Source organism: Delphinus delphis, chromosome 6, assembly GCF_949987515.2.
Source record: "Delphinus delphis chromosome 6, mDelDel1.2, whole genome shotgun sequence".
Lineage (NCBI taxonomy): Eukaryota > Metazoa > Chordata > Mammalia > Artiodactyla > Delphinidae > Delphinus > Delphinus delphis.
This window is the reverse complement of record NC_082688.1, coordinates 108,021,916-108,041,765: the sequence shown is the minus strand read 5'-3', so window position 1 is coordinate 108,041,765 and position 19,850 is coordinate 108,021,916. Positions and strand designations below refer to the sequence as shown.

The following is a 19,850-nucleotide window of genomic DNA, read 5'->3' as shown; positions in this document are numbered from 1 at the left end:
CAAGGAGGCTTTAGTGTTGTTGGTATGTTCCATGAAACAGCACAGGTATTTGGGGTGAGCCCATGAGATGAGGCACATGGAGTCATCTTATTTCTTCAGCAACAGGATCTCAGCTCTACTGGACCAGACTCCAGTCGCTACCCCGGAGAGAGGATGAGAGAAGCAAGGATCCCTGAACTCCAAAACGATCTTATGATTTTTTTAAAATGACTTGACTTTGGGGATCTTTTTGAAGGGCTACACTTAAAATAATAATTTTAAGCATGAATGAAGTTTTTCTATTAGCTCATCATTAATAATAGATTGCTATACTAGAAGGTGCATTAAATTATTTTATGACTCAACTAATTTCTCTGTTTTGTAAAACTCAGTCATAAAATTATCCCGTGTTTATATATGTTCAGAGGTGCAGTGATATTCTTTATTCAAATTAACACTCAAATATTTTTTTGAGATAATTCAATTTTCTGGTGAGGTCTTTCGCTTGGGTTTCTAAGGGACTAAAGGCCACAAAAGCAAGGTTTAGACAAACATCTAAAACTTTTGACTCAGGCACTATACGTTAGCCAGTGCTCAACGTTCATAAAATTAAGCCACTTCGCAACTCAAAATACAGACAATAATAAAGATTAAATAGAATGAATTAAAATGAACCAAAGAACGTGGCTGATTAAAAAAGTAAAATTGAAGAAATAGCTTCATTTACCCACAAGTCAATCCTCTTATGCTTCAAGCAAGTTAGAAGGGTAGGCAATAAAAAAATATAAAAAGCCATTTTGTTAGTGTATAATTCTTTCTACAGGAGGACCTGTTTTCACTAAATATGGAAGTGAGAAAAATGTTTCAGTAATTAAGCAACAATACCATATTGTGAAACATTCTAAGTGCTTTTCACTTTAATTAGAGAATTATGCCAAAGACTAACTCATGTAACATGCATATTATAACTAGAATTATTACAGAAAGAAAGCCCAAGGGTAAATATAGTCATTCAGTTGAATTGCTTCATCTTTATCATCAAACATAATAAACTAACATATATATGAAACAAGAATTAATTTCCTATCCTCTTAGTCTTCAAAAATAACAATAACAAAAAATATTGTTTGCAGGCTTGGTGAAAGCATGAAGATTGCTAGTGAGCAGTAACAAAACATTAATTATATAAAACAGCGTGAGTGATGATTAATTATGTGAATTGCTCTGAGATACAACAGCACTAAATATGTTACTTTCATCCTAATGTTTTTTCCCTACTGGATACCTTTGAGATGTTCTTTATACAATCAAGATGCTAAGTAAATTATCCCAAAGGTTTTTTTGTTTAAATAACTTTCTGTAACTTTTCATTGTCAAGTAGGAAAATGACAAAGGAAGGAAAAGTGAATTGCTATTAATTCCCATTTATATGATTTCAAAGTGTGTAGATTTTGAAAAAATTATTAATAAACAAAACAATGGCTTGGTTTTGTTGAGAAAAAATCAACATCACTTAGAAAATTCTAAGGTAAGACGAAGTATGTGAATGAATTAAAAGTTATTTTTCTGAAATAAGTATCAGCTTAAAATAAAATCCTCAGTTTAGACAACTATATACATTTCTATATCACTTAAAAATGGAAGGCTTAAAAAAATATAACTATATATGAGGTTAAAAATACTTTAGACTTGCAAGTCTATTGTCAATATAAAATTCCTTGAAATCCCAGGGGAACCTTGCATTTCTTATAGATGACATGAATTAATTATGAATTAGCCAAGTTTATGCTTGGCATATTGAATTTAGATTCAGAATGGTTTGGAGATTATTGAATGGTAAAATGTAAGCTTAAAAAGATGAATATTTTAGATGAAATATTATGAAAATGTAATACATATATTTTGGGGAATTGCTGAGAAGTCAATGAAGTATTTTTTAAAATCTGTACTTCTATTTAATGTGCTAGATTCTTTCACTGCCAACTCATAATTATGGGGCAAAATAAGACACTATATTACAGTGGACAGCATATATAAAAAGCAGTGTATCTTTTTTAGTTAACTTTGTGATGGAAGTCACTAAAGTGTCACTAAATTAAGTAGAGATTATATTACTTTATTGAATATTATTTTCCTAAAGAGATATTTCAGAGGGGATATAGTTCTAAGAAATAGTTGTGTTTAACATAAACTCAAAATATTTGTTGGCAGGAAATAATTAAATTCTTACAACTTTTGTTTTACTTGAGAAAATGAAACTTCTAACCCCTGTGTATCAGAGTCACTCATATAGAATTTACTTTGAAATTACTGAGAACCTACTTTTTTCTCAGGTATGTATCAAAGAAATTTGTAGGAAGTACTTACCTACTGAAAGAATATCTTCTACTCTACAATATAGCATACACTGACCTCAAATGGAAACTTTATTGAATAATTTAGTGTATATGGGTACCATGTTGCTTCCAAGCATGGAGCCTCATCCCTTCAACCAAAATAGTACACGTATATATTTGCAATTGTCCTAAGACTGTAGAGCTGACAAAAGGTTCAAGGCAGAAAAATCAATTATTTGTTATTCTTAAACGTTACCTTGAGTTATTTTTGAAGTAAGATAGGATATAAATACATATATAAATGGAAGTTTTTGTACTGATAGTCAAAATGCAGTCAATTATTTAAAAAAGATAACTATCACGCCTAACAAAATACAAACTTGGTAATTATTTTTTGAATCTAGAACTACTGGTCCATTCTTATTTCATTTGTGTACACAAATAATAATTAATGTACAGTAATAAGTAGGAAGATAGAGGTACTAGAACACCGTGTGTATGTGTTTTCACTCAGCAAACCATTGCAGTATTCTACTGCAGTGCAGAAGCTGCATGAAATGCATTAAAGCAATCCCATATCATCCATATTGCTCAACAAATAACATATGTTCGGAAATATTTTGAAGACTTTATAACCCTCCAGGACTCAAGTAATGATATCATACACGGGAAGAGCAACTTCCAACCAAAATACTTTCATATCATGCATGCACCCACACACACACAGCCCCAGGGATAAGCATTTATGACAAGGTGCAGCGGTGGGTGATCAGCACGCAGCAGGCTACGACAGTGTGGGGTGGGGAAATTTGGATACAAGAGTGAATGTGCATCCTTTCACAGCATATAAAAGGTTCCCTGGTACTTTCATAGAGGAAAAAGAAAGGTGTAAAAGATTGTATGCAATGCCTAAGCCAATGCTGAACCAACTTAAAACTTTCCTTGGAATACCATGTACATCAGTGTACAGCCCTCTGTTGTGATCAAGCTTTCTCTAAGGGGGTGATTTTAGTTATCGCCCCTTTTGCCAAACTAAAGTACTAAGAAGAACTCATGCAAGTCAGTACTCATGACAAAGGGCATGGCATCCACCTTGAGCCTCCTTTTCATTATATTGATTTAAAGATTTTGATTGCTCAGATTGTTTCTAAGCAAAGTGCATAGTTTAAAAAAAAAAAAATGAGGAATTCATTCAGCCCAGAAGGCTATTAGGTTGACAAAAATCGTTTTCAAAGAGTGAAAATGATCAACCCCAAATTTGCATGATGATTAGAATATTATAAAACTAAATGGCGTGCACGGATTTCTAATCAATGTATTTGCATTTATTGTATTTTAGAGTGTGTTTGCATTTTAAACGATATTGTAAAAAACCATACTGTTTCTTTTTTAAAAAATAAGTATTTATTGACTGTTGGTGAAGGAAATCTGGTTTTTTTCATCAGAGCTCTTTTTGCATTGTTTTGTAAGGCAATATTTAATTGAATACATGTATTTTATACTAATGCTACTATATGTATGAACTGTTTAGTTACCGAAAATTTAAATATGTACCTTTCCCAAAGAGGCTACTATGGGCTATTGTGCAAATTCAAGGCAATTAATTTTTTAAAAATTACCGTTAGGATAATCAACTAAAAGTAATTGGATCATGTGAATTTTTTTTCCACCAGGGATGAAAACTGAAGAAGTAGCTAGCTATATTGGGAACAACTATGCAATTTTAGTAGAAAAGAAAAATAGTTCAGTGATTATTTAACTAAGGTGTGTAGTACAATCTTCTGGGGAGGTTTTTCTGTTTTGTTTTTTTTGATATGGAGCTTTTTTTTTTTTTCGAAAGTCTTTATTGAATTTGTTACAATATTGCTTCTGTCTTATGTTTTGTTTTTTTTGGCCATGAGGCATGGGGGATCTTAGGTCCCTGACCAGGGCTCAAACCCGCACCCCCTGCATTGGAAGGCGCAGTCTTAACCACTGAACGGACCTCCAGGGAAGTCCCTGGGGAGGTATTTTAAAATACACTGTATCCCAGAAATTTTAATTTAGTAGACTGGACTGTTTGTATATGATTTCCCAAGCTAAATTCTTGGCTTTTGGTATGTTTAAAATTTAATCACTGAGTGCTATATTATGGACCTCCAAGTCAAGCTACTGATATGCTCTACTGTAGATTACATTTCTAAATATTTAGCCATTATAATTGGACATGTGTCCTTGTGACCTCTTTTTAATCGAACACTTCCGAGGATGCTATCAAAACCAAAATCATTCATTTACTCTAAAGAATCTCAACATGTTTTAACATTAAGAAAGGATGCTTAAGATACACAGGCCGGACAAAGCATTTTATTTTTGCCTTATTTTTAGGTCTCTATTTTCTGGCAAGAGGGGCTGTTTTCAGAACTTATTTATATAAATAAATTTCCCATTTATTTTGAAACTAATTTTGTCAAGGCATATGATTATTTCTTCTATGGAGACTATTATAAGATACATGTGATATTTCTGTTTAATATATATTTTAAAATCATTTTGACCAGTTTGGTTAATAGGATGAAAGACAATATTTCAATATCTTTTGATTGAGCGAAGGAAGACAAAGGGAATTGTTAGAAAAAGAGAGTATCCTTAGCTGAAGGGGGTTGGTGGTTGTTCAGCTCTAAGTGTGCAAGGGGCTGTGTTTCCCCACCAAACACTGCCTGAGTGCACAGTATGCTGTCTGCATTTCTACCAATGACCACATTCCTCTACTTAGAGTTAAGAAAGTGAATTTACCGTGTCTGAGAAACGGTAAAACTTCTCCAATGCAAAAGCTTCTGTCTGTGGGAAGGTAAAGTGGACCAAAAAGGATTGAGAAACCAGAGATAGATGATTAAAGTCATAGATGATTAAATATAATTGCACAATTGGTTTTAATTGCATAGATCATCTTAACATACATATGTATCAATTAATAGACTTTCACATATGCAAGGTATCCACCCCCCAAAGTATGAAGTGAACTTAAAAAAAAAAAACACTGGATTTTTTTTCCTGCACTAAATGTTAATTACAATATTTGCTCCCTGAATATTTCAAATAGTGATTAGAAAATAATCAGGTGTAACTATTTTTGCATTTTGATACTTTTCTAGAGTGCCAATCACTAGAAACATTAATCTTGCTGTCTTTCTGTGAGCCAAAGAATAAGGGGTGTCAAATATTTTTATCCCAATACACTTGCAGGTGGTAAAATTGGATAAAGAGCTGCTTTGGTAAGGATTTTTTTTTTTTTTTTAAGGAGAAATCAGAATTGAGTATCTAAACTTGTAGCCTGTTACGTTATCCATTAGCTACTCTGACTGCTGGATGTGTGATGGGTGCAGAAAATGTGTGAGCTCTCAGACCTCCCTTTGGACACCACATGTGAACGACTTCCCATTTCTGGTGTTTGCAGCACGTGGCTGATACATCCTACATGTAGGAAGGAGAAAAAAGGTACAGAAATGAAAAACAAATGTAAAAAAGTGAACGAAAATTAGAGGGGGAAATAAGTGTTGCTTTACTTCTGATTCATGTTAGAAGGAAAAAATAGTCTTAATCAGTCATTAATGGGAAAAAAAGACAACAGCTTCACCCTGTGATACAGAATGCTTTGTTCTATTACAGTGCTTCAGCCTGTGCCAGGTATCATATGAAAGAGAGGAGCAAATAGGCAGTAAGGGAGGGAAAGGGAAGGAGGAAAGAGAGAGAGGGAGGGTTGGGCAGAGTGAGAAAAGTATAAGGAAACCAGCAGACTGGGAGAGGTGGGGGGCAGGAGATAAAGAAAAGTTAATCTCTCCATGAAAATATATGTTAATGTATAAATGATGTGCTTTAATATTTATAAAAATTTGATCAAATGCAAGCCCTGGCATTGTTTCTTCTGTCCACCGTGTTACCCAGAGTATTGCAATGCTGAAACTCCTTCCATGCTACAGTGAATTGGGGTATTTATTGGAGCAGGTGATGATTCTGGGGAGTCAATTAGACATGATTGGATAAGTTACTGCCTTAGAATATGTTTAATACTGAGTAGGCTTAGCACTGGGAGATCATGGCTTAGAGCTTCTTAAAAAAATTTATAAAATATATAAATCACAGTCAGTCATTCAGAAACCATAAGAAATTCCTTAAAAAATTAAATCCTTAAAAATGCACACTACATATAAACCAGACTATTACTTTTAAGAGTTGAGAATGTTTTGACTTAAATATTACAGTATTTTGGATTCTGGCCACAATTTCTCCTGTAATATACAACTTTGATATTTCTCTTGATTAAGAGACCATTTGCTTTCAAAATGTCAGTTGGCACATTCACATTAAAAGTAAACTCAAAGATATGCTGGTTGATAGAGACTCTCCCTTGCAGAAAAGGAAAGGGGCTAATTGAAATTATGTAACTATAAAGAGAGATGACATTACAAGTCTTAATAGAGGTGAACAACTGCCATCCTGTACTTACAAATCCAATTAGGAGATTACTCCTACAATTTCATGTGGTCTCCCAAAGATGCTCTAAATAAAATTTCTTCTGGGTTTGACTTATCAAGTGATAGCAAGGCAAAAATACACCTTATTGTGTTTCGAGTGGGGATTCAGAAGAAATGTCTTAAAAACATAAAAGTGTACATAAAAAGGAGACCACAGAGTTTTACATCAACATCATAGTATTAATAAATAGGTGATATTTGATGGAAACAAAGGAATTAGTTCGAAAAAAGGTACAACTTTAATAGCTATATTTGTTGACTTATGTCAAGTAAAACCATCAGAAACACTGCAACCTTGCCAATAAGAAATGATAGATTTTGTTAGTGGAAACAAATAATGGTGTTGTTCCAGGACATACATTAGAAAGAAGTTGATAAAACTCTCATGTCACCAGATCTGCTGTGTATAGTTCGATGTTACCATTTTCTCCCTGAGGCTATTTTTGACAATGTAAGTTTCAGCTGGACAAAACCAAAGGAACATCCGTTCATTTAGTCCCTGTCCCCATTTCCTCTCTGTACCTCCCTATTAAATATGCCAAATTCACTTTCCAGGGAGAATTGTATCCCAGAGAACTTAATGCATTTAATCGCCTACCCTATTCTTTCTCTTTCGTCGAAATCTCAGAAGTTCTTTATGTTGTCTCGATACAAAATTGACAGCTGCATATTCCAGTAGTGCTGAAAACACGAAAAGGAGACACACTGCCATCCAAATGTCAATAGCTTTGACATACGAAACCTAGCCAGGAAAGAAACAGCGAGAAAATTGACTTGTCACTTCCATTGAGCACAATAATGAATTATAATATTTATATACCAGCTTGGGGAAAAAAAGCAATGAAGTAACATTTCTTTTTTTTTTTTACTTAAAACATTTTTTTTACTTAAAAATTTTTCAGAAATTAATTCTGCAAGTTTTATGTTTTAGTCATACATTAAAATGTGTATTTTTTCCTAATAAGTTTTTTCAAATGAAGCGCTAGATCAAATGTATGATGAAAGAAAATAAGATGAAATGTAATTTTACCTTCAGGGTAGAATAGTATCATGCTTGGTAAGTGTGCAGTAACATTGAAATATACCTTTAGGGTAGCAGAATGCTTGAAAAAGTATGAAGTAATATTGAAACAGATAATGCTGTTGAACTTGTAGCTCCTTATTTTCTTCATGAAAAATGTTTTTTATTTTGAAATAATTTTAACCCTACAGACACTTTGCAAGAACAGTAAAAAGAACTCCCAAGTTCTGCAGTTGTTAACATTAAGTTACATTTCTCTCCCTCCCTCCCTCCTTCCCTCCCTCTCTCTCTCTCATCTCCATCTTTATATGCTTTTCTGCCTGAATTATTTGAGTGTAATATGCAGACATGATGCCCTGAACATTATGTGTTTTTTCTAAAAAAAAAAAAAAGGACACTCTCCTACATACACCCAGTTAACCCTTCAGGTCTCACACTAAACTTCACCCAAATCCGGTTCAGAATCCCAGGAAACCTGCGCTTACCTGAACACATTGCATTGTAATTGCTTGTTTCTTGTTCTCTTTCTGTTTAGAGTGTGAAGTCTCTGAAGACAGATGGCATCTGTTTTGTTCTCCGCCACAGTGTTGTTTGACCCATGTGTGAGTGAATGGGCAGATAAATGAAGGTGTAAAATGTCAAAACATGGGGAAAAGTGAGCCATAGGTGATGATTCATATGGAAATTCACTTTCTGGAGTGACACTCTGGTAATACCTTGGAATGAATTGATTTTCTTTTCAAAAGAGGTGTCAACTTACACCACATCCAATGGTGTCAACTTACATGTGAAATATGCCAACAAAGGGACCCTCTGGGTCTCCTCCTGCATCTTTTTTTTCTAACACCTTTATTGGAGTATAATTGCTTTACATTGTTGTGTTAGTTGCTGCTATATAACAAAATGAATCAGCTATACATGTACATATATCCCCATATCCCCTCCCTCTTGTGTCTTCCTCCCACCCTCCCTATCCCACCCCTCTAGGTGGTCACAAAGCACTGAGCTGATCTCCCTGTGCTTTGCGGCTGCTTCCCACTAGCTATCTATTTTACATTTGGTAGTGTATATATGTTCATGCCACTCTCTCACTTCGTCCCAGCTTACCTTTACCCTTCCCCGTATCCTCAAGTCCATTCTCTATGTCTGCATCTTTATTCCTGTCCTGCCCCTAGGTTCTTCAGAACTTTTTTTTTTTTCAGATTCCATATATATGTGTTAGCCAATGGTATTTGTTTTTCTCTTTCTGACTTACTTCACTCTGTATGACAGACTCTAGGTCCATCCACCTCACTACAAATAACTCAATTTCATTTCTTTTTATGACTGAGTAATATTCCATTATATGTATGTGCCACATCTTTATCCATTCATCTGTCGATGGACACTTAACTTGCTTCCATGTCCTGGCTATTGTACACAGAGCTGCAATGAACACTGGGGTACATGACTCTTTTTGAATTATGGTTTTCTCAGGGTATATGCCCAGAAGTGGGATTTCTGGGTCATATGGTAGGTCTATTTTTACTTTTTTTAGGAACCTCCATACTGTTCCCCATAATGGCTATATCAATTTACATTCCCACCAACAGGGTGAGAGGGTTCCCTTTTCTCCACACCCTCTCCAGCATTTATTGTTTGTGGATTTTTTTTTTCTTTTTTTTTCTTTTTTTTCCCAGTACGCGGGCCTCTCACCGTTGCGGCCTCTCCCCTTGCGGAGCACAGGCTCCGGACGCACAGGCTCAGCGGCCATGGCTCACGGGCCCAGCCGCTCCGCGGCATATGGGATCTTCCCAGACCGCGGCACGAACCCGCGTCCCCTGCATCGGCAGGCGGACTCTCAACCACTGTGCCACCAGGGAAGCCCTGTTTGTGGATTTTTTAATGCTGCCCATTCTCACCAGTGTGAGGTGATACCTCATTGTAGTTTTGATTTGCATTTCTCTAATGATTAGTGATGTTGAGCATCCTTTCATGTGTTTGTTGGCAGTCTGTATATCTTCTTTGGAGAAATGTCTATTTAGGTCTTCTACCCAGTTTTGGATTGGGTTGTTTGGTTTTTTGATATTGAGCTGCATGAGCTGCTTGTATATTCTGCAGATTAATTCTTTGTCAGTTGCTTCATTGGCAAATATTTTCTCCCATTCTGAGGATTGTCTTTTCATCTTGTCTATGGTTTTCTTTGCTGTGCAAAAGCTTTTAAGCTTCATTAGGTCCCATTTGTTTATTTTTGTTTTTATTTCCATTTCTCTAGGAGGAGGGTCAAAAAGGATCTTGCTGTGATTTATGTCATAGAGTGTTCTGCCTATGTTTTCCTCTAAGAGTTTGATAGTCTCTGGCCTTACATTTAGGCCTTTAATCCATTTTGCGCTTATTTTTGTGTACGGTGTTAGGTAGTGATCTAATCTCATAGTTGTACATGTACCTGTCCAGTTTTCCCAGCACCACTTACTGAAGAGGCTGTTCTTTCTCCACTGTACATTCCTGCCTCCTTTATTAAAAGTAAGGTGACCATATGTGCGTGGGTTTATGTCTGGGCTTTGTATCCTGTTCCATTGATCTTTCTGTTTTTGTGCCAGTACCATACTGTCGTGATTACTGTAGCTTTGTAGTATAGTCTGAAGTCAGGGAGCCTGATTCCTCCAGCTCTGTTTTTCGTTCTCAAGAGTGCTTTGGCTAATCAGGGTCTTTTGTGTTTCCATACAAATTGTGAAATTTTTTGTTCTAGTTCTGTGAAAAATGCCATTGGTACTTAAATAAGGATTGCATTAAATCTGTAGATTGCTTTCAGTAGTATAGTCATTTTCACAATGTTGATTCTTCCAATCCAAGAACATGTTATATCTCTCCATCTGTTTGTATCATCTTTAATTTCTTTAATCAGTGTCTTATAGCTTTCTGCATACAGGTCTTTTGTCTCCTTAGGTAGGTTTATTCCTAGGCATTTTATTCTTTTTGTTGCAATGGTAAACGGGAGTGTTTCCTTAATTTCTCTTTCAGATTTTTCATAGGAATGCAAGAGATTTCTGTGCATTAATTTTGTATCCTGCTACTTTACCAAATTCATTGATTAGCTCTAGTATTTTTCTGGTAGCATCTTTAGGATTCTCTATGTATAGTATCATATCATCTGCACACAGTGCCAGTTTTACTTCTTCTTTTCCGATTTGGATTCCTTTTATTTCTTTTTCTTCTCTGATTGATGTGGCTAGAACTTCCAAAACTATGTTGAATAATTGTGGTGAGAGTGGGCAACTTTGTCTTGTTCCTGATTTTAGTGGAAATGGTTTCAGTTTTTCACCATTGAGAATGATGTTGGCTGTGGGTTTGTCATATATGGCCTCTATTATGTTGAGGTAAGTTCCCTCTATGCCTACTTTCCAGAGAGTTTTTATCATAAATGGGTGTTGAATTTTGTTGAAAGCTTTTTCTGCATCTATTGAGATGATCATATGGTTTTTCTCCTTCAATTTGTTAGTACGGTGTATCACGTTGATTGATTTGCATATATTGAAGAATCCTTGCATCCCTGGGATAAACCCCACTTGATCATGGTGTATGATCCTTTTAATGTGCTTCTGGATTCTGTTTGCTAGTATTCTGTTGAGGATTTTTGCGTCTATGTTCATCAGGGATATTGGCCTGTAGTTTTCTTTTTTGGTAACACCTTTGTCTGGTTTTGGAATTAGGGTAATGGTGGCCTCATAGAATGAGTTTGGGAGTGTTCCTCACTCTGCTATATTTTGGAAGAGTTTGAGAAGGATAGGTGTTAGCTCTTCTCTAAATGTTTGATAGAATTCGCCTGTGAAGCCATCTGGTGCTGGGCTTTTGTTTGTTGGAAGGTTTTTATTCACAGTTTCAATTTCAGTGCTTGTGATTGGTCTGTGTATATTTTCTATTTCATCCTCGTTCAGTCTTAGAAGGTTGTGCTTTTCTATAAATTTGTCCATTTTGGATAACTTTATTATCATTACTCTGAATTCTTTTTCAGGTAGACTGCCTATTTCCTCTTCATTTGTTTGGTCTGGTGGGTTTTTACCTTGCTCCTTCATCTGCTGTGTGTTTCTCTGTCTTCTAATTTTCCCTACCTTACTGTGTTTGGGGTCTCCTTTTCGCAGGCTGCAGGTTCGTAGTTCCCGTTGTTTTTGGTGTCTGCCCCCAGTAGGTAAGGTTGGTTCAGTGGGTTGTGTAGGCTTCCTGGCAGAGGGGACTGGTGCCTGTGTTCTGGTGGATGAGGCTGGATCTTGTCTTTCTCTTGGGCAGCACTGTGTCCGGTGGTGTGTTTGGGGTGTCTGTGAACTTAGTATGATTTTAGGCAGCCTCTCTGCTAATGGGTGGGGTTGTGTTCCTGTCTTGCTAGTTGTTTGGCATAGGGTGTCCATCACTGTAGCTTGCTGGTTGTTGAGTGGAGCTGGGTCTTAGCGTTGAGACGGAGATCTCTGGGAGAGCTCTCGCTGATTGATAATACATGGGGCCAGGAGGTCTCTGGTGGACCAATGTCCTGAACTCGGCTCTCCCACCTCAGAGGCTCAGGCCTGACACCCAGCCGGATCATCAAGACCTTGTCAGCCACATGACTGGCATGCCTTCAGAGTTGGAGAAGCTGGCCTGCAGTGGCTGTCCTGCGCTGCACATTAGAATCACCTGCTTCTTCCTTGTTTTGCCCCAAAGGCAGTGTTCCACAGAGAAAAAGATTAGCCTTGAAAATAGTCACAGCTCTGTGATGGCTTTTTTTTTCCCCCTTTGTGCTTAGTCAGGTTTCACTTGCTCACAGGGGGCCACGTGCAGAGGCCTTGCACCCAGCTCTTCTGACCGGAGTTACTAGTGCGGAATGGCTGCTGCCAACACCTCAGCTCAGGCGGGCCATGTCAGTCCTCCTGCATCTTAAGTGTGATTTCTACTGATCAGAATGACCTCTACTGAGCAAAGAGATGTATGCCTTCAATTTATTCTAGTGCTGTGCTGAGTGTCCAGCTCTTTGTAAAGTGTAGATTTAAATCTCATGAGCTCTGCAATTATGTCAGAAATTTCTGGTTGCCCTCAAATACATACAGTCCTGGAAGATATAATACAGCTTTCAAAGGCACAGTCTCAAGCTACACCCTTCCTGGAAGAATATAACTCATAGAGTGTGTGTGCATTTTTTAACAACCTGGATCTATAATAACATGACCAAAGAGATTAAATCAGATATTTAACTTCCAAATGAACCCGATGACTGTTTTCAATGACAATAGACCTATGCAAACATCATCTGTGCAGCCAGCCTTCTGCTGCCTGTGATCCGTACCTGAGCGTTGAGCCTGAAAAGTCTATTTTCCTCATCCTCTCCTGACTCCCATCACCAACTTCAACTCTCTTTCTCCTCCATCATCTCTGCCCCTCCACGGACAGCAAGCACAGGCCCTGGGAAGTTTGGAACTCTAGCGCTAGTAACTTCAAAATAAAGCAGCAGTTCCTACGCCAACACGTTCACAACACACGTGTATTCACAACACACGACTCACTCCCTCTGTGACTCAGAATATCACCTTCTTTCCACCCGCTGTCACCTCTGTCCTTTGAGGCAGTCTCACTCTAAGCCAGCCCATCCCTCTGGACCACCTTGCTGAAGTCCCATTGTCCACCGTGCTGTTGGAACCCTGACTCTATTTTAAGCAACCATCTCTCCTCAGTGTGACTCCTTGGACATATGAGTATGAGAAAATGAAACCTGAATATCTGCTAATTAGATGCACCAGGCAGGAAGACTGTTGTCTTGGAAACCAATCCAAAGCCACGTGTGGAAGACCACCTCCTTCTCTCAAAGCACGCTCTTCCTGTGGCTCCTTGACCCACATTCTCCGGGTTTCTTCCCTCCACCCAACCCCACTTGGCTCCGCGGGCCTTTCTTCCCCTTCCTGAGATCCTCAGAGACATGGCCTGTGCCCCTTCTATTCTCACACTGACACTTCTCACTTCTAGCCCTTACCTGTTTCCATGGATTCAGTTCCTCCTCTGTGCTCTGGGCCTGCAAATCTCCATTTCCTGACTGAACCCCTCTCTAACCACGTTCTTACCTGACAGTACCTTCTGGATGGCACACGCACCTCAGACTTAATCTGACTTAAAAAGAAGCTATGAATCCCTACCAGACTCAGCCAAATGAACAGCAAACACACACAACGGCCACTTCCTCCTGGTGAAAAGGCGGTATGCTGTTCGTGGTTGTTCACCTCCAAATCTAGGATTCTCTCATATCAAAGACCCAAGCCTGGGAATCCTACCTTTTTGCTATTTCTCAAATGTATCATTTTCTGTCCTCTCCTACTGCCATTGCACTGATCTCCACCACAATAACCTGTTTCGCAGTTTCTCCTAGTGCTGAAGTTACAGAGATGAGGAAGACGGACAAGATACATCTTTAATTGAACCTACATTCAAGTGGGGGAAAACATACAGTAAAAAATAATCACATAAATAAAGATAATTTAAGAGAACTGCAAGAATGAAACTGCAATAGGGTAATGGGAAGAGAAGGACAGTGCGAGGGGGGCTGTGTTAGTTGGGGATGATCTGCAAAGGCCTCTCTGCAGATCTGACAGTTACCATCTCAGGCCACTTTCTTACTGGCTTACTGTGCTCTACTTTCCTTCCTTCAGTTCTTGGCACCTGAAAGCGATTGACAAGCTCCATCCTGACTCAGCAGCTTTGAACTCCTTGTTAACTTCTGTCTGGAACATTCCTTCCTTTGTGTAACTACTGGTTAATTCTTCAGGTCTCAGCTTAAAAACGACATTCTCAGGGAAACCTTCTACAAATGCCCAGAACCGTACAGCCCCTTCCTGCCTTCCTACCTCTGCTTTGCTCCTAGAACCCTTGTCTCAGGTCACTCATGACAGTTGTAACGATGTTTATCTGTGGGTAGTTCTTATAAGGTGACTGCTGGATAGCATCATTTAAATGTCCCCCCTTCAGCCAATGACTCTGTTCCACAATCCCTAAGGGCTATTTTCCAAAAACTTTGGTTAGGAGGATTCAAAAATGAGTATGTTCTTGAGGATTTCAAGGTGAAAGATCTATATTGATATTTTAGCAAACTATGTGTTGATAGCAAACAACAAACAATTCATCTTATTATTGACCTGGCCCCACTGTATCAACATTATCTATTTACATATCTTTCTCCTTTTAGGCTAATATATCTTGTGAGCTAAGACAAGGGCCAGATCTTATTTGCCTTTGTATTTCTAGGACCCAACACAGTGCTCGTTATACTATGGGCTCTCAGATAATGTTCAACTGATTGAACCATGTGAAGTGACTTGCCATCATCGGCCATTTATTATTACAGAAATAATTATAATAACTAACATGCCAAGAATATTCTTAGTAGTGTCCATAAAACTACTGAGTATTCTTAGTAGTAACACTTTTAATCCCCAGAATAGTTGAGGAAACTATTCCCATTTCAAAGATGAGGAGACTGGGACATGTAAAATAACTTGTCACATAGCTATTGCTATAGACTGAATGTGTCCCTTCAAAGTCCCAGTGTTGTACTAAAGCCCCCAAAGTGATGGTATTAGGAGGCTGGAGCTTTGAGCGGTGATTAGGCCATGAGGGTGGAGCCCTCATGAATGAGATCAGGACCCTTATAAAAAGGACCTCAGAGGGCTTCCCTGGTGGCGCAGTGGTTGAGAGTCTGCCTGCCTATGCAGGGACACGGGTTCGTGCCCCGGTCCGGGAAGATCCCACATGCTGCGGAGCGGCTGGGCCCGTGAGCCATGGCCGCTGAGCCTGCGCGTCCAGAGCCTGTGCTCCGCAACGGGAGAGGCCACAACAGTGAGAGGCCCGCGTACCGAGGAAAAAAAAAAAAAGGACCTTAGAGAGCTCCCTTGCCCCTTCCACCATGAAAGAACACAGCTAGTAGATCACCAGCTATGAAGCAGGAAGCAGGCCGTCACCAGACACTGAATCTGCCAGTACCTTGATCTTGAACTTCCCAGCCTCCAGAACTGTGAGAAATAAGTTTCTGTTGTCTATAAACCAGCCCATCTATGGTATTCTGTTATAGCAGCCTGAACAGACTAAGGCAGCTACCAAGCTGCAAAGCTAGGATCGAAAGACAGCTAATCTGGCTAAAGAGCCATAAACTCAACTACTATTGTATCAATATATCACCTGGTTATTAGGCTGCTTCTACTGAAGCTACCACCGTAAGTTAACAACTGTGAACACACTAAGTAGAAATAACTCTCTGTATCTTAATATTCCAGCCTCTTCAACTTTTATCTGAGAGTTAAGAGTGAAGTCAGCACATAAAATACATGCTGTAAGGTCCTATATGTTTGTTGGTTCTGATCCGAAAATCTAGCAATCAGCTTCCTAAAAGACAATGTAGAAAAGGAGTTATGAGCACAGTAATTACCGCATAAAAACAAAATAGTTGCTCTGCAGAAGCAAAACTAGATCAGGGAAACATTGTATCCTCAGAAATACAATGAAAGTCTCCCCAGCAACATTCTCACATTAACTATAATGAAGTGTTTTTATGAGCTGGGAGACCATTGACTACTTGCCATGTGATAATCTGGGACCAGATTAGCTTGATAAATTACCACTTGAATGTGCAGAGCTGGTTTACTGCAAGGCTTTATCTTTTTCATTCTAAAAAATAAGTTTTAGGGACTTCCCTGATGGCGCAGTGGTTAAGAATCTGCCTGCCATTGCAGGGGACATGGGTTCCAGCCCTGGTCCGGGAAGATCCCACATGCCACGGAGCAACTAAGCCCGTGCGCCACCACTACTGAGCCTGCACTCTAGAGCCCACGAGCCACAACTACTGAAGCCCGCACGCCTAGAGCCCGTGCTCCGCAACAAGAGAAGCCACCATAATGAGAAGTCCGTGCACCGCAACGAAGAGCAGCCCCCCACTTGCCGCAACTAGAGAAAGCCCGCGAGCAGCAACGAAGACCCAATGCAGCCAAAAATAAATAATTTTTTTAAAAATTAAGTTTTATAATGTAGGGAAAGGAATATAAGCATCATAGGTTCTGTAGACTTCTTTCCAGAAGAAAGTTTTTTTTTCCAGAAAAATCTGCATTTATTCTACTTTGCAATGTTATTAGAAAACAGAGAAAGTCTGCTTCTGGTGTCCTGAATACGTGTATATTGGATTTTATCATGATTAATTATCCTGGTTATAAAGATTGGAATCCATTGCCCGTTGCCCAATTTAATTACCGCTGATATTTACAATTTACTCTCCTTTAAAACTGCAGGGTATTTTTTTTGAGAAGAATGAGAGCTAATTAGAAAAGAACAGAGTAGTGAATACAAATACTTCATTTTCCTTCCCATCCCGTCTTTTCTGTGTAATGTCATGTAGATCTTTGTGTGCCCACACAATCATGGCATCCAAATATAAATATAGCAGTTAGATTTATATGTTCTGACAGCTGTAATCACTTCTATAGTTGGTGTCTTTATGAAGAATAAAAACTTAATATCAGTGCTTTGTGACCACCTAGAGGGGTGGGATAGGGAGGGTGGGAGGGAGACGCAAGAGGGAGGAGATATGGGGATATATGTATACATATAGATGATTCACTTCGTTATACACCAGAAACTAACACACCATTCATTGTAAAGCAATTATACACCAATAAAGATGTTAAAAAAAAAACAATGTGAAAGCTATTGTTATGTTTTCTAAGAACCAATGTTTTTATTACACTGTACAGTAGATACATGGCAATATTTAAATTCTTTTTCATTAATTTGGTGATTCTCAGGGGAATATATGATTCTACATAAGAGTAATTCAGTTGAGTTTTTACATTCTTTTTGAGAGAGATGAAAAATGGCATATTCTTGCTTTTCAAGTTAACTATGGAGTAAAGTTTAAAAGCTCACACTGTCTTTAAATTATCTGCATGACATTTACTCAATAGACCCATATCATGTACTGATTTAGGCTCTGAGGATAAAAATATGTAAGAGATAGTTTGTCCTCTCAAAAAGCTACTCCTGGTGGGTTTCACAAACAAATTGAATGGGGAAAAATATTGCTGTATACCCAGATCTTCCCAGAGTTTTCTAAAGCAATTCTTTCTAGAATCATAGTTTACAAATTAAAATGATATTTTGTCCCTCCTATGATTTTCTCTATTCTTACCCATCCCTACACTTAATAAAAAATATAATTCCCTCAGTGCCAGGATCTTAACTATGTATCAGTGTAAATCAAATATATACTCAAAAATAGTTCAGTGACTAATACTATCCTCTCTTTGACCCCTGATTAAAATCTAATTCTCCCAGAGAGGATTGCTTTTCACATCTAAAAAAAAAATCACAAAATGTTAGGAATCTCAACGAGTTTGGGGGAAAGTTTTGGGGTGAGTGCGTCTAGCTTTTAACTGAGCTGTCTAACCTGTTCTGCGTGTGGGGGAGAGATGGACCTAGAAGAGGAAAGGAGAGAAGGGACTTTGAATATGCAGGTCCATTTCCAACTGGAGGAGGAGGGCCAACCACAAATACATCTTCTTTCCCCCTTTCTTTTACTCTTAGAAGAACCATCTCTGGTCTGCTTCCCTATGCATCTGTAGTTTACTCCTTGAAGTCTGAGCCTTGGGTGTCCTTTCTGATGATTCCATGTGACCGTCATAAACATCTCAAACTTAACACGTTCAACCATAGAACTCTTACCTCCCCCAGCCTTCCCCATGAGTAACTATTACCACTACTTGCCCAGTTACTTAGCCTAAGGCTACCCTTGACTCCCACCTTTCCCTTACTCCTCAAAGTCCAGTTCATAAGCAAACCCTGTCTATTTCATCTCTATTTGAGATTTTCTCAAAAAAAAAAAATCTACCTCTTTCTAAACCCATCTGCTACTCTCCATCTCTGCAACTACCAATCTAGCCAGACCATCCTCTGCTCTGAGCTATAGTTTTCTTGGTAGTATCTCTGTTTCCATTTTTACCTCTTCCTATTAAGATTCTTCCAAACTCCATCCAAAATAAACTTAATCCTTACCAACTTCTATAAAACCCTCCACGACATGGCTCTATGATCACTGCCATTTTTTCTCACTCACTCTCCTCCAAATACACAATGTTAGGAAGTGCTCCTAAGTTTTGCAACTTTGAAAAAATGCTGGCCACGGGATGCATTGTCACCCTCTTCTGGCCACCTAATGCAGGCACTGCGGAAATGCCAGATTGCTCCAAGTTCCAAGAAATGAATCACAGGAGTCTTCTGGCTGTGGGCTATTACATGTCTGATCTATGACACCGCAGAAGCCAGTGCAACAGGAAATATCAGCGAGGAATCTCAGGTCTGTAGTTCACAAGGCGTTGGCTCAAGTACGTTCTCTGAGATTTTCTACTTTGGGTCTTACTTGACCAATTTCCAAGCTCCTTCTTATCTACAAGAGATGCATTGGCAGAGAGCCTGGACAGAACACTAAGCGATTATCATAAATTAGTGATTTATTGTTTCTTCCTCCTGTGTCTGATAATCCCCTATTGTTTTCCTGAATTTAATTTTGTTTTCCTCCTTCCTGGATTTTTGTCAGTATGAGAATGGTGGATGTTTCTGTGGCAAGATTTTCAGGCATTTGAGGGTTCTTTTGTGAGGTTGAGAAGAGCAGATCTTAAGGTGCGTGGTTTCAGACTCCTATTCCTAAATGCAAGTGTGAGCCCTCGCCCCTTGCCTTTCCAAATCGCAGAATCAAGATTGCGTTTTTCAAGAGAATTCTACTCTTTTGAATGATCTCATCCAATAGGATAATTCTTGTTTATTCTGGGACTTCAGCATCTGTCATCCTGAATTCTAATGTACATAACGTCTGTACATAACCCATTCCTTAACTATCACAAAGCCTAAGATGATATAATCACCAACTCTTAAGATATCTGTTTGCTAATCAATTCTTTAAATCTGTTATCATATTTCCAGTGTCTCTATGATCTGAGAGATGGAGAGGTTTTGTATATATCTATGTGTGTATTT

At 38.4% G+C, this 19,850-nt stretch overlaps 1 protein-coding gene across 2 annotated transcripts in view; it reads right to left on the bottom strand.

The window, feature by feature from the left end:
- Positions 1-19,850, bottom strand: part of GLRA3 (glycine receptor alpha 3) — a 156,607-nt gene that overhangs the window by 10,642 nt on the left and 126,115 nt on the right. For both annotated transcript variants that reach the window (XM_060013620.1, XM_060013621.1), the window contains one exon: positions 7,428-7,571. In XM_060013620.1, coding sequence (XP_059869603.1) covers positions 7,428-7,571 — 144 coding nt within the window. The remainder of the gene's footprint in view (positions 1-7,427; positions 7,572-19,850) is intronic.